Source organism: Rattus norvegicus, chromosome 11 (genome assembly GCF_021556685.1).
Source record: "Rattus norvegicus strain SHRSP/BbbUtx chromosome 11, alternate assembly SHRSP_T2T, whole genome shotgun sequence".
NCBI classification, from domain to species: domain Eukaryota; kingdom Metazoa; phylum Chordata; class Mammalia; order Rodentia; family Muridae; genus Rattus; species Rattus norvegicus.
The window spans coordinates 92,328,111-92,343,446 of NC_141544.1; the positions used below are offsets into that span (position 1 = coordinate 92,328,111).

At 45.9% G+C, this 15,336-nt stretch overlaps 1 protein-coding gene across 1 annotated transcript in view; it reads left to right on the forward strand.

Moving 5' to 3' along the window:
• Etv5 (ETS variant transcription factor 5) overlaps positions 1-2,583 on the forward strand; it is a 50,499-nt gene extending 47,916 nt beyond the window's left edge. Inside the window, 1 exon segment of the mRNA NM_001107082.1 lies at positions 135-2,583. Within this exon segment, the coding sequence (NP_001100552.1) occupies positions 135-356 (222 nt within the window). The 3' untranslated portion in view covers positions 357-2,583.
• Positions 2,584-15,336: the final 12,753 nt, after the last annotated feature.

Below are 15,336 nucleotides of genomic sequence, written 5' to 3' on the forward strand. Positions count from 1 at the left end.
AATCAGCTACCAATTAATCAGCGCCTTGGTGCCCGACTCCCTGAGAGGGTGGCATCTTTAAAGTTCTCGTTTTCTTCACTGGAGCCCCATGCCGTGTTCCGGCTGAGTTGTGTGTGACATGTGTTCTCACGCAGGTGGCCGGGGAACGGTACGTCTACAAGTTTGTCTGTGACCCGGATGCACTTTTCTCCATGGCCTTCCCCGACAATCAGCGCCCGTTCCTGAAGGCAGAGTCAGATTGCCCCCTCAATGAGGAGGATACCCTGCCACTGACTCACTTTGAAGACAGCCCTGCTTACCTACTGGACATGGATCGATGCAGCGGCCTCCCCTACGCCGAAGGCTTCGCTTACTAAGTCTCTCAATGGCCGAGTAGCCAAACCCTAGAGCTAGCAGTCCTCATTCAGGCAAACAAGGGCAGTGGTTTTGTTTGTGTTCTTGGCTGTTCCTAAAGCTTGCCCTTTGAATATTATCTGGAGAACCCAAGCTGTCTCTGGATTTGACACCCTTAAAGACAAACACCTTGGCTAGGGAGTGGGAACAAGGGGAGACAGAAACCCACCACATGGCTGGTGATTCTGAATCCGTTCCTGGGAAGATGCAGAAGTGGATCCTCCTTGCCACCGTGGCCAGTCTGTGCAGAGCAGTATAGCAGCGTGTTCAGGTTAGCGCCCATGAGAGGGGACCGAGTTATGACAATCTACGTTGATCATGGACTACTAAATGCCTTCACCCAGGAGGCTTAGACTTGCACAATTCTTTGGAAAGAAACTGCACACCCATAGGGAAGTTGATAAGGCTGGGTTGGGGAGGCTCAGACCATTGAGGCTTGAAATTTGCAAAACTCTTGTAGCTCATTCTGAAACCGGGGAGGCCAGGAGAGAGAGAGCTGTTACTCACTCCATGGTTCTCAGACCGCTGCTCCTCTTGGGCCTTCCAGCCCAGAGGTCACCATAAGTTAAACCGAGTCCCCCTCCTCCCAGTCACACAGCTGAGCGCAGAAGGCTTGTTTAGAGAGATGATTAACATGACAGTATTTTGTTTCGCTTTGATTGGGGGGTGGGGATCATCTTGCTTTTGGTGATTGTTTTGGGGAAAAAAACAGTTTATATAAACTGATTTTTGTAGTTTTGGTATTTAAAGCAAAAAAAAAACAAAAAAACAAAACCTTTTTTGGTAACTGCACTGCATCCCTTAGGTGGGGTGGTGCCCGCTTCAGAAGACGCTGCAGCCTGAGGGGCTCTGCTGGGGCTTCCCCTTCGCCACTTAGAGGCCTGCTTGGTGCTTTCTGCACCAGACAACCTGTTGAGTCATTTAACCTGATTTGTACATTTGAAGTGTGCAGGGCACCCTGGACACGGCTTAGAGTTCTCTGCGTCTAGTTCTCCATGCTCGCTAACTCCTTCTCTGGGAAGCAGATGTACATACATACTACATACATGTCATGTCCATGTACATACTACATACATGTCATGTCAGTTTAACAGCTGGTCACCTGCTGGGAACCCAGGCATCTGCCTTGCTTTCCTATTTCAGTTTTGGACTTTCAGCCCTGCACAGTGGTTCCCTGGGGTCCGAAACTTAACCTGTCACTTACAGGTAAAACAGCGCTAGCTAGCATTTCTGGCTTCCCGCTACGTTGTTTTCTTCTTCTTTTTTTAATTTTTTATTCTGATTGCTGTATTATATTGGGAATGTTCTAAACAACCAAACTAAAGCTGTATAAAAAAAATGGGTTTGGAGTGGCGGGAAAGTCAGCAGGAAGCGCCAGTGCTTCTCTGCCTCACTCCTTGTTGACGGGAGTTCGCTGTCCTTGACACACTCCACTCATCGTGTTCCTCACGCGAGGGACACAGAGCTGACTGAGCAAGCATGGGACATTCTTCGCTGTCCCGAGAGTGAGGCACTCCACAGCCTCATTACTTGTGGGAAGAAGCTCACAGGAATGAGGGGTTACGTTTTAGAGCCATGAGAACCTAAGGTTTTCTTCTCAAAAGCTAGTCAGCCCACAGAGGTGTCAGACCCGAAGCTTGGGCCTTAATTAGCATTGTGCTCTGAGGAAAGGACTCTTTCCTAATCGTATTTATAGCTTTCTAATCTACACACAGTCTATACATAGATGCGTATTTTACCCCAGCCGGCTAGAGATTTATTTGTTGTAAATGCTGTATAGATTTTGGGGGTTCTTTTTTGTTCTTCTCTTTACTTATACTGGTTTGGGGTTTGTTTTAGTTTTCTTTAATGAATTTATGCTGTTTTCGGGGAGGGGGGTTGAGAAGAATCCTCTGTAGCCTGAGCTGCCCCTCCCCTGTAGTGATGGGCGCTGCGCCATCAAGGGACACCGGACAGTAGCGCCACTTTGCATTCCCACAGGACTCATTGTACCTCCCCGGAGAGCCATCCCTGTCAAGGCGTGGGGGCCTCTTTCATGCATTTGCTTCTTTTCCAGAGTGTGGGCATCTACAGTGCAGAAAGGCTTCAGCCTGCCAGTTGATTTGAACTACTTCCTGCACAGGGCTGTATACATCCTGCCGAGCTGTGTTATATTCTGTACTGTGTACAATAAAGAAGATCGCTTTCCTTTACGCACTCCTGAAACCTGTCTTTTCTTTCCCCCTCAGTGTTTTGGTTTTTCGCATAAGCAAGAGCCACTGGGTATTCACCTAACCCCTGCCCCCATCTTCGGCTACCGAGCCTCATTAATGGATGATGGAGTTAAGTTAGGGCTGGAGATCTTATCCGAGAGGTTAAAGGCAGAGATAGATAGATACTACACAAAATCCAAGGTGAGCCAGCTGCCCCAGGGCCATGAGTCACTCCCCCCCCCCCCTTAAAGCATGGTTTGTTTGAACCTCGGAGTCTGAAAAGTTTAACTAAGCAAGACTTTTATCGGTTTCTTCTAACTCAGCCCCATTGGTTGATAATTTTGAAACTGCTGCGCACAAAAACCATTTCCAAATTTTTCTCCTGATAAGTTCTGCTTTGGACAAGTGAAAACGTTCTTGATGGTCCCTCAAAAGAGCTACTTTTTTTTTTTTCTTTTCTCTTTTTTCCATGTAGCGGTAGATAATCTTCCATGTTCCCCACTCTTGGGGGAAAAATATACATGTAACACACACATATGTGGAGGGGCGCCGTTGGCAAAGTTGTGTAGCATCCCATGTGCTGGGTTCCCGTTTCATCCTGGTTATCTCTCTTTAACTCGGGGCTTCCGAGACTCCTGTTGCAGGAGAGAGAGAAAGTGAAGCCTTTCAGGGCCTAGAACAGAAGGCTTTCTGCAAGGTATCTGTTATCTTTCTTTCACTGTCTTACAAGCCCTGAAGTGTAGAAACATCCAAGACTGAATTGGTACACGGCCGCTTGAATGGGAGCATGTGGGGAGGTGAGTGAATTCCACATGAACTCCATTAGCTTCGACAGATGAGGGAAAGCGAGCAGGGGGTGCGGGACAAGGGGGCTCCTCAGATTGCTGACGATAAAACTGTCAGCTCCCCACTGTTCTCAGGCTGCTCCTCTAGCCTGGGCTCACCCAGATCTCACCTGACACTTGCCTGGCTAGTATTGGGTGCTGCATAAGGAAGCCAGAGAAAGTGTCTTCGTGGTGTCCCCTTTCACGAGTCAGGTTAGGGGAACAATGCCCATTCAGCTGTTAGATGACGAAGAAGAAGTTGGAGGACAAAAGACTGGTTTTGAAAGCCAGGACTCAGTCTAAATTGTAATGGATCTGAGAGTCGGGTAGTGTGGAAGGAAGACGCAGTCGTTGAAGAGCTTTGGGAAGGGCAATTGGCTGAGCGGTCGGGCAGTGTAGCACAATATGTCTCAAAGGTGGAAGCCAAAGGGGGAGGGGCTGAAAATTTCTCTAATGCAAATGTAAGATAAACACTGGCTCTCTGGTGTAGGTGTTTTGGGCTTCTTAGTGACAGGGACCCATGGCGGGACATGGACATGCAGTCGTGTCCTAGTTCTCACATAGACCTTGTTTAGAAAGGGTCCCTTACCATTGCCCTTCCAGTTCAAGAATTGGCTCTTAACAGCCAGCCTTCAGTTTGTTGACCTTGGCAGTGTTCCTCAGCTAACCATTTGATAGCACTTTACAGTTTGCAGAGCACAACGTTCTTAAATGGGAACACTTGGTCGAAATCAAATCTGAAAATAGGGTTCTCAGCCTCCAAAATGTTTCTCTTCAGAATGTTCATAGTGGTTGCCGTGCAAATCAGGCTGGACTCAGGCTCGGTGTGTGAGTTCTGATCCCGGCTGTGGGATCTTAGAGAGCATCCTAGGTCAGTGAGGTAAGGCGCCACTTCCCAGAACTCCTAGAAGGCAGGGAGTTTCCCAGGGAGTGGAAGGTGGCGGTTGAGACCAAGTAGAGAAAAATGTCACAGTTTCTCTTATACAGTGCAGTCCTCCATTCAACTATGTCCATTTTCTAAGCATCCACTGAGTCCCTATGGGACACCAGTCACTGCTGAAGGCTTTAGAAATAGCAGTTTCAAATTAAAGATTGCTTGGTGGCATGGTAATACTTATAGGAACCCCTCAAATGTTTGGTGTTCACTTCCCAGCTCATACTTAAAACAATAGTCGGACCATCTTATTTGTGACACCTTGACTAGGTTATCGACTAAATCTTTATTTACCCCTATTGGTTGAATGTTAACCCGAGGATGTTAACTCTTCGGTGTGCTCTCAGGGAGCCGTTGGCAGACGCAGCTCACTCAGGTGGTCTCAGAGCGTCTGTGGTGTGTCCGTCTGTTGTGTTAGCCTCTAATACTGAGCAGGTCTCTCCTGGAAAGTCCTTTGCATCACTCAGTCAGGTGTCACTTATGCGAAAGACAACTTGGCTATGGGGAGAATCACAACGAAGCCCTGCCAGCCCCTAAGCAGCTCTCCGGCTACTCACAAAACATTTCTCTAGACACAGAACACTGACTGTCACCGCCTGGCAAGTGACAGCCAGCATTCCATGGTAGGTGCTGCTCTGGGCTGTGTAGCTGAGGAAAAGTAAGCAAACACAAATCTTTATGTCCTGGACTTTATGTGGCAGAAGGGACCAAAAGAACAAAAGGAATATCATATGCCAGAATATGCTAGCTACTGCAGAAGGAGTGAAAGGAGACAGGGGTGTGGGGGTGCAGCTTTAAATCTTGAGATTAGGGCTGGAGAGGTGGCTCAGAGGTTAAGAGCACTGGCTGCTCTTCCAGAGGTCCTGAGTTCAAATCCCAGCAACCACATGGTGGCTCACAACCATCTGTAATGGGATCTGATGCCCTCTTCTGGTGTGTCTGAAGACAGCTGCAGTGTACTCGTATATATAAATAAATAAATCTTTAAAAAAAAAAATCTTGGGGTTGGGGACTTAGCTCAGCGGTAGAGCACTTGCCTAGCGAGCGCAAGGCCCTGGGTTCAGTCCCCAGCTCCGAAAAAAAAAAAAAAAAAAAGAAAAGAAAAGAAAAAAAAAAATCTTGAGGTTAAAGGTTAAAGTTGAGCCAGTTGAGCAAGGTCTCGAAAAGACTCTTAGTGGTTAATCACGTGGCTGGCAGACGTCTTTATTATGAGGAAGTCATACCTTCAGCTCAACTTCCACCTTATCCACGTTTTGTCTGTCTGTTTCAAATGTATGAATGTGAAGTGGTCCCCACATGCTTGTTTTTACCTTAGGTGCGTGAGAAAAAATAAGACTTTCTTTCTTCTGCCTATAGCTGCCTAGACTAAGAATTTACCTTTGGGCTTTCCAGCCACTAGATATTTAATGAGGTATCAAAATGGCATGTCCATACGTTGATGCTAAAAATTAAATAGATAAATAAAAATAAGGTCTATTTAATAATCAAAGTATGTTTTTTTAAGCCTAGGTTCGTTCTCTTCCTGTCTGTGTCTGTCTGTCTGTCTGTCTGTCTCTCTCTCTCTCTCTCTCTCCTCCCACCTCCCCCAATCTCTTTACACGAACTGTTTCTCTTCTTTCTTCCCCTTTCTCTCTCTTCTTGGTGAAGGGCCAGGACCGAAGAGTGAGGAAGGCCAATGGCCATAGGCAGCACATGCTCTCGGGACACCAGTATCTGCTTTGTTCTAGGTTAACTGTTGGAACTTTTCCGAGCTGGGAAATGACCTCATCTGATGCTTACTTCAAACAGTGTTCTGTTGACTTCTAAAATTGCAAGGAAGGAAGCAAGAAAACCAAACCTAGGCTGCTGCTTCACCCAGGTGAAGGGGCAGGGGGAGCCATATCTAGATGCAGGGTTAAGGGGGACCCGGTAAGTGTCGGGCAGTTGTTGGGGCAAAGGGGATTTAATTACAGCTGCAAGGTTTGGGACCAAGGAAAGTTGACATTGCTATGAACTGAAACTAAGAAAGAAACCTGAAGAGAAATGATTTGTAACTAGGGAAAAAACAGGCCTTTACCCAGGGCATATTTAACTTACTCGACCATTAGAAACCAGGTGGGGGACTGGAGAGTTGGCTCAGTGGGAAGAGCTCCTAAGCTCAATGCCCAGCGCTCCTGTGGTGTCTGCAACTGTCTCTAACTCCATTAGGCACCAGACATGCACACAGTGTGCACACATACAGGCAAGACACACGTGCACATAATGTGCTTACATACAGGCAAGACACACATGCACACAGTGTGCATACATACAGGCAAGACATGCACATAGTGTGCTTACATACAGGCAAGACATATACGCACATAGTGTGCTTACATAAGGGCAAGATGCACACATGCAAATAACGTGCATACATACAGGCAAGACACATGCACACAGTGTGCATACATACAGGCAAGACACACATGCACATAGTGTGCTTACATACAGGCAAGACACACACATGCACATAGTGTGCATACATACAGGCAAGACACACATGCACATAGTGTGCTTACATAAGGGCAAGATGCACACATGCAAATAGCGTGCATACATACAGGCAAGACACACATGCACACAGTGTGCATACATACAGGCAAGACACACATGCACACAGTGTGCATACATACAGGCAAGACACACATGCACATAGTGTGCTTACATACAGGCAAGACACACACATGCACATAGTGTGCATACATACAGGCAAGATGCACACATGCACATAGTGTGCTTACATAAGGGCAAGATGCACACATGCAAATAGTGTGCATACATACAGGCAAGACACACATGCACATAGTGTGCATACATACAGGCAAGATGCACACATGCACATAGTGTGCTTACATACAGGCAAGACACACATGCACATAGTGTGCATAGATACAGGCAAGATGCACACATGCACATAGTGTGCTTACATAAGGGCAAGATGCACACATGCAAATAGTGTGCATACATACAGGCAAGACACACACATGTACACAGTGTGCATACATACAGGCAAGACACACATGCACATAGTGTGCAGACATACAGGCAAGATGCACACATGCACATAGTGTGCATACATAAGGGCAAGATGCACACATGCAAATAGTGTGCATACATACAGGCAAGACACACATGCACATAGTGTGCATACATACAGGCAAGATGCACACATGCACATAGTGTGCTTACATACAGGCAAGACACACATGCACATAGTGTGCATAGATACAGGCAAGATGCACACATGCACATAGTGTGCTTACATAAGGGCAAGATGCACACATGCAAATAGTGTGCATACATACAGGCAAGACACACACATGTACACAGTGTGCATACATACAGGCAAGACACACATGCACATAGTGTGCAGACATACAGGCAAGATGCACACATGCACATAGTGTGCATACATAAGGGCAAGATGCACATAATGTGCATACATACAGGCATACAGGCAAGACACATGCACATAGTGTGCATATATACAGGCAAGACACACACATAAAATAGTTAAATTAGAAAAAACATCAGCTGGGACCTCAGCTGAGCTGCTGGGTTTGGAGTTTGGGGGAACTTCAAGCTTGGGGTAGAAATTAGAAGTCTAAGCCAGACATGGTGGCACACAGCTTTAATCCCAGCACTCGGGAGGTAGAGGCAGACCTCTGTGAGTTCGAGGTCAGCCCGGTCTACAGAGTTCCAGGACAGCCAGAGCTACACAGAGAAACTCTATCTTGAAAAGCCAGAAGAAGAGGAGGAGGGGGAGGAGGAAGAGGAAGGGAGAGAGGAGTGTGTGTGTGTGTGTGTGTGTGTGTGTGTGTGTGTGTTAATAGCTGAGATTCACATGTTCCAAGGCTGGAGACCATATGAGCATCTGTGATCCATGCTTTTGCCAGAAACCATGTAGAAGTCCATGCTCTATGCTTCTGCTGCCTGTAAAAGACGAGGAAGCTACTTTTGCAGAGGTATCCATGACTGCAGACTCACGGTTGAGAAGTAGAGTCATAGAAGGCTCTGTGCCAACCCCTACCCCTACCCCTTCCCTACCTCTCAGAGTAACAGCCCAGACAGGAAGCCGTCGAAGAGAATTCTCAAAAACTGGGATAGGGATGCTGAAGTGTAACCCTGACAGTTGGTGGCTTCTAGCAGGTGTGTGGGTAGGGAAGGACTCCGTTTTCTTCAAGGGTCTGACTCCCAGGAGGTTAACTGGGATGTCCTGGCATGTTCTAGCTGGGCAGTGTGAGGAATCAGACATGTGGTCTGTCTGTCTTTCATGGGGGTGGAGGGGAGGGAGGTCACATGGGTGGAGGGTAGCGTGAGCACTGGGATGTATGATCAGGGTGCATTATGTGAAATTCTCAAATAATCAATAAAAATATATTGTTGGAAGGAAAAGAGCTGAGGCAGAATGAAATCACAGGGGAAGGAGTGTGGCGAGAGGATCTGGACCTTTAGATACTTCATGACTAAGACATTGGAGAAACAAGAGTCGGCAAAGGAGACTGGACAACTTAAGGGCTGGGAAGTGTGGGTAGTGGAAGAAGGCGGGATCCACTCTCCACATGCTTCTGGTATGGCGGAGAGGACCAGGGCTGGAGTATGGAGAATAGTCTGGGTTGACTTGCAAGAGCCATTCCTTGGGATGGCAGATCTAACCGCTCAGAACTGCTGTGATTCAGAGTTGAAATTAAGACCAGGGGAAGCCCCACGGATTTCAAAATCTTGGTTTGAACTGAACTCAGCCTCTTGCAAACCCTACTGCCTCCAGGCATAGTATCCAAATGAGTGATCAGATCCTCACTGACAAGTTCATAGAGTAAAAAGCCAGTCAAGGAGGAAGGGGCGGGGTGCTGTTCCAGCCCCTATCCACCGCTTTGGGGTTCTGTTTATTCTTGTTTTATTTTCTTAAGGTGCATCCCTATTTTTGGATCATTAAAGATTTATAATTACTTTCTTCGTATTTTATAATTAGCATATGTTCTTTGTGGAAATTTTGAAAAATCTATAACTGAAATATAAAACTACTTTGAATATTTAAATTAGAGATTGCATTTAACACCAGTGTGCTTCTTCCTAGGAGCCATTTTTAAAACACACAAAGCTGGGCTGGCAAGATGGCTCAGGGGAGGAAAGGCTCTTGCTGCCAAGCCTGATGACCTGAGGTAATTCCCAAAAACCACCTGGTAGGGGAGAATCAACTCCCAAAAAGTTGTTCACTGTCCTCTGCGCTGTGCTGTGCAATGTGCCCGCCAACACATACGCACACTGATTAACCGACTAATTAACTTTTTAAAACACAAAAATTGGCCATTACTACATTGTATATAGTTCTGTAGCTCATTTCTTAAATAAAATATCAAAAATATAGACGGGGAGTGGGCTCAGTGGGTAAAGCTCTCATACTATCTTGAGACCTGAGTTCAAATCTCCAGAAATCATGAAAAGGTGGGTGTGGGATCACGTGCTTCTGTAATCTCAGCAGAGACAAGGGAATCTCTGGGAGCTCATGGGCCAGCAAGCCTGACGCACAGGGTGGACAGTATAAGTCACAAGAGGTTTGAGTCAACACTCAAGGTTATCCTTTGATTTCTACAGATGTGCTGTAACACATGTGCCCTCGTGCACACCTGTAGATACATATACACATACCTGTAAAGACTTAAAGTATGGGGCTGGAGAGATGGCTCAGCAGTTAAGAGCACTGGCTCTCTTCTAGCGGTCCTTAGTTCAATTCCTAGCCACCGTAAGCTCACAACCATCGATAATATAATCTGATGCCCTCTTCTGGCATGCAGGTGTACATGCAGACAGAGCACTCATATATCTTTTAAAAAAATTAAAGTATATTGTTGTACAATATCATTTTTAATAACTGCATGCTATTCCACAGAACATATCCCCAGGACCTGCCGCACTTCCTGGGGATAAAGGTACCACGAAATGAAACCAGGTACAACAGCTGCCAACATCTGCTAACTTCACCTCCTGGGAATCTCTCAGCTGTCTTCAGTCAGTCTGTTACTCAGTCCCCTGGACTATTAGGCCAGCACTTAGCAGCTCGCATCTCCTCCTTTCTTGCCTCACCCCAACCTCTTTTCCCAAATGTACTGAGTGTTTTTTTTTTCAAACTCAAGGCATCCCCATGGACGGAGAAGTTGTGATTGCACAGCCAAATGATGCCAGTCTGTGGAGTGTAGATAGCGACCACACAGAGGACTTTGTCAATCTTAAAAATAGAGTGAGCTAAACGCATAAATGACAACGATATTGTGTAATTCTATTTCTGTGAAGTCTCAAATAGATGGAACTAGAAATCAGAAAGCCACAACGGGGCTGAGGATAATGGGTCATATTCTGGTTTGGGTAATTGTTACACGCACACTGTCAATGTTCACTGAACTAAGCACCCAAAGTCTGTCTTAACTGTCCTGCTCCAACCTGGACACTCCCTGGCCCCACAGTGTTCCAATACCGCCATCTCTGAGCCCCAACCAACATAACCTCCACGTGACCACGCCTCACCCAAGAAGAAGGAGAAGATACTCCGTGACTCTTCCGAACCCTAATTAATCAGTCCCGTGTCTGCTGCTTTCAATGGTTACTGCTTTTTAAAGGACAAGCCCTCACTGTCTAATTATTCACCCATTTGCAAGACTAGCTGATTGTTTCCCCAACTGAGAATAAACTCCACCAAAGCAGAACGTATCTGTCTGGCTAACTGTCTTATCTCTAGAACAGAAATTCCTAACTGAGGGGCTGGAGAGATGACTCGGCAGGGAAGCACGTGCCGCCCTTCCAGAGGACTCCCAGCACCCACAACTGTCTGCGACTCTAGTCCCAGAGGGCCTGACCCTCTATTCTGCATGTACGCGGCACACAGAGAGATGCAGGCAAATTACCCATACACGCAATAAATAAATAAAATATTCAAAGATATTTTTCAAAATATCTAGCTTAGTGAGCCTGGTAAAGGAGTACTGTTGTTCCCACAGATGTTGGGGAATGTGTTAATTCAGGGGCTTTGGCTCTTCTGGTTTTACCAAGCCCCTGCACACATGTGGCACACACACACACACACACACACACACACACACACAACATATTTAAGTAAATGTTTTTTAAAATTAAATATATTTGACAGCAAGACTTTTTATATTTTTAAAATCCTGTTGTATCGAGTGCATGTTTGAATTTATCAAAAAAAAAAAACCCAAACCAAATATATAACCAACTCTGACATACAAATTATTAAACAAAAATTTCATAAGTGAATCTTTCAGTGAGATTAATGAAACTGGACTTGAGCGTCAGTTCTATTTCTACTTAGCAATTTTGAGTGAAGTCATGAAAATATCCAGAGGGGTGGAGCCACCTGCCTTGGTTATTTTCCTTCTGCTCACTTAGTAGTAGGACGGTAGCCAGACACACAACTTTAATATACTTCCCAGCATTCTTTGCAATGCAGCTGTGCTTATTATTAATACATGGCTTCTCAACTCAAATTGACCACCTTTTTTTTTTTTTTCATCTCTGAAATTGTTCTGGGTCCTTCGAACGTTTTCCTTTAGTGACTGGCTCTGTCAGGAGAAGATGTCAGAGTGACATTAGAGAAAAAAGATTCCCTTCCTGTGTGCAGTAAGCAGTCTAGCTGCCCCAAGACTTGGCTGCTGCAGTACCCAGAAGGCAACAGATTTTGAGCCACAGAGAGCTTCTGACTCCTGCAGAGCTCACGGCCTCTCAGGTGCCCACCTCCTGCCATGCGCGGTGTCCGGAAGCTCCCAAAACTTCCCTCCCTGGCAGTTTTAGAGCAAGAATCCATTGAATAGCTTCCCCCCAATATCCAACATGGTGGACTTCTAGCAAATTTCACTAGCAAAGCCCTTTTTGGCCTTCAGTCGTGCCCTCTTGTCAGTAAAGGATTAACTCCTTCTGCATTGTCTAAACATGACACATTCTACAAAGGCATGGCCCCTACCTGGCTCCAGGAAAATAACCTTTAAGCCCCTGGGGATAGCCTGTGTGATAAGACAGGCTTCAGTCACGGGAGACCCTGGGCTGCACCAGAGAACCTCTGCTGACAGAATGATTTTTGGTGGGGTCTTTAAACTGTGTGGCGAGAATCATAACTAAGGCCAGTTATGTAGACAGCCAGCCGTGTCTACGTGCTTAACTCCAATCTCCCCCAGAACATCACTAGACTTCTGTGACGGACAGCCCTTCATCAGCGTTTCTACACATTGCTGCTGAAAGAATTAAATGCCGTTTGACTCCACAGGGAAAGGACAAACGGAACCTTGTACCTGGTCCCCAAGACACTGTACTGTGCTATCTGGCATCCCTTTTGCTGACTTTGGTCTGTATCTTTTTAGTTTAACCAAGCCCAACCCTTTCTGTTACAGCGCTTCTGGGCGTTTTGAGTCCCATAAATCGCAGAACCCATTGATGACCTTTAACCTTCAGATATGTTCTCCTATAAAGTTTGGGTCTTGAAAAACAATGTGGAGTCTCTTCTCAAGCACTCTGCTGCTACTCCACTTCTGAGCCCTGCTTTCCCTAGGCTTGGGGACTGCCACTTCAGCTCCTCAGGTCCCTGGGAGCTTAATAAGTCTTCCTATGAAAGAAACTTCATCCATGAAAGTTACTCTGTGGTTTTTCAGTTTAGACCCAGATGGATACAGTGGTCATGTTATCCACTTCTCTCTAATTAAAGATAAGCAAAAACAAGATGTGTTATCTATGGTAGAGGGCTATTGAGATGCAAGTGTGCTTCCTCCATATGTCTTCCATTTGGACATGGATGATGGCTAGACCCCAAGCGTTGTGGAGCCCTGAGAGGGAAAAAGTCTGGGCTTCTTATTCACCACATGCTCAAGAGCCAATTAAGAAATAACAGCAGTTCAACTCACCCTAACACACTTTGTTCAGTTAAATAAGTACTGGGGAACATAAGGCGCTCTCTCTCTGTCTCTCTGTCTCTGTCTCTGTCTCTGTCTCTGTCTCTGTCTCTCTCTCTCTCTCTCTCTCTCTCTCTCTCTCTGTGTGTGTGTGTGTGTGTGTGTGTGTGTGTGTGTGTTGCCTTCATGTATGTCTGTGAACATGGTGCCTACAGAGGTCAGAAGACATCAGATCCCATTGATCTAGGATTACAATTGTGCCCCACCATCTGGGTGCTGGGAACTATGCCCAGGTCCTCTGCAAGAGCAGCCAGTGTTCTTAGCTGCCAAGACAGCCATCTCTCAGCCCCATTGTGTGTAGATTTAATAGAAATGCTACTCCAGGGTTGGACGTCTTCTCGAGTTATAGGCCCAAATTCACCTACAGTTTTTTACCACTTTATTTGTCTGTTCGTTTTTATTTATTTTGCTTTGGGGATTTCCCATATACTGGACAAGTACTCTGTTACTGACCCAGCCTCAGGGACTGCTTTTAGTGATGTACCAGTTCTTAACTCTTTCAGATCCTCCTTCATTTCTGTTGAAACAAAAAACACTGGAGTTCTGGGAAGTATACCGAAGAGCCTTCACCAGGACTTAGTTACGTGACTCTACATGTTTAGTTGTCAAAGGGTAGGTTGCCAGGCAGGTCCCATCAACATCCACAACACTTGTGAGAAAGGCAGACCCTCAGACCCCATCCCAGACACGAGGAACCAGGAACTCTAGGGAGACACTGGACCCTGCAGAACTACTTAGAAGTCTGAGGCAGGATGGTGACAAGTTTGAGGCTAACCTGCGCAACATAGAAATACCTTGGTTTGAAGAATAGATGATAATAATAATAATAATAATAATAATAATAATAATAATAATAATAATCTGGGACCCTGGTGAGGCCCAACAACCTGTGTTATCAGTGATTCAAATGCACTCAACTTTGAGAACATTTTTCCACACATTGTGCTTATATTTCCATCTCCTGATCCCTATTCAGTCTGATGGTTTCAAAATCATCTAAATATTAAAATGTTCATTCCAACATACCTTTGTCATTTGTATTAGTTATCTATTGGTGTATAAAAATGCCAGTTCCAGGGCTAGGTCCAAAGGAAATGGGTAAAGGACTTGCCATGCAAGTATGAGGACCTGAGTTCAAATCCCAGCACCTACATAAAAAGTCAGACAGCAGAGCACCTGCCTGTGATCCCAGCCATGGCGAAAGAGGGTTTGTGGCCAGGCAGGCTGAAGAGGTGAGTGCCAGGTTAAGTCAGAAACCTTGTCTCAAAAACTCAGGTAGCAAGCAATTGAGGAAAACACCCAGTGCAACCTCTGGCCTACACACATATGCATATATATGAGCATGCATGTGCACGCACATACGTGCACACACACACACACACACACACACACACACACACACACACACTCGCACATATATACACACACAAAACCAAACCTGACAGGACTGGCCTCCATGCTCACAGTCAATGGCAGTGCCAGCTCTCGGCCAGCTGCCATCAGAGGCCACCCTCAGCTCCTGGCCAGGAGGCTTGACACCACTGCTGCTCGCTTCTTTGAAACCAGTAAAGGCCACTTTCCTACCAAAACTAGTGTTGTTATGCCATGCATAGAGATGCACTCCTGCCATCCCAGCACTCAGGAGGCTGAGGCAGGAGGATCATGGGTACAAAGTGACACTTTGTTTAAAATTAAAAAAAAAAAAGTGAAGCCAGGTTGTGGTGACACATGCCTTTAATCCCAGCTCTCGGGAGGCAGAGGCAGGTAGATCTCTGTGAGTTCAAGGCTAGCCTGGTCTACAGAGCTAGTTCTAGGACAGCCAGGGCTATACAGAGAGACCCTGTCCCTTAAAACAAACAAACAAACAAACAACAAACAAGAGGAATAGAGAAGAAGAGGAAAAAGGGGGACCAGAAAGAGAAGAAGGAAAAGAAATAAGGGAAGGGAAAAGTCTGGTCATCAACGACGACGACGACGATGATGACATCGTCATCCTCATCATAGAAATTGTTATAGAAGCT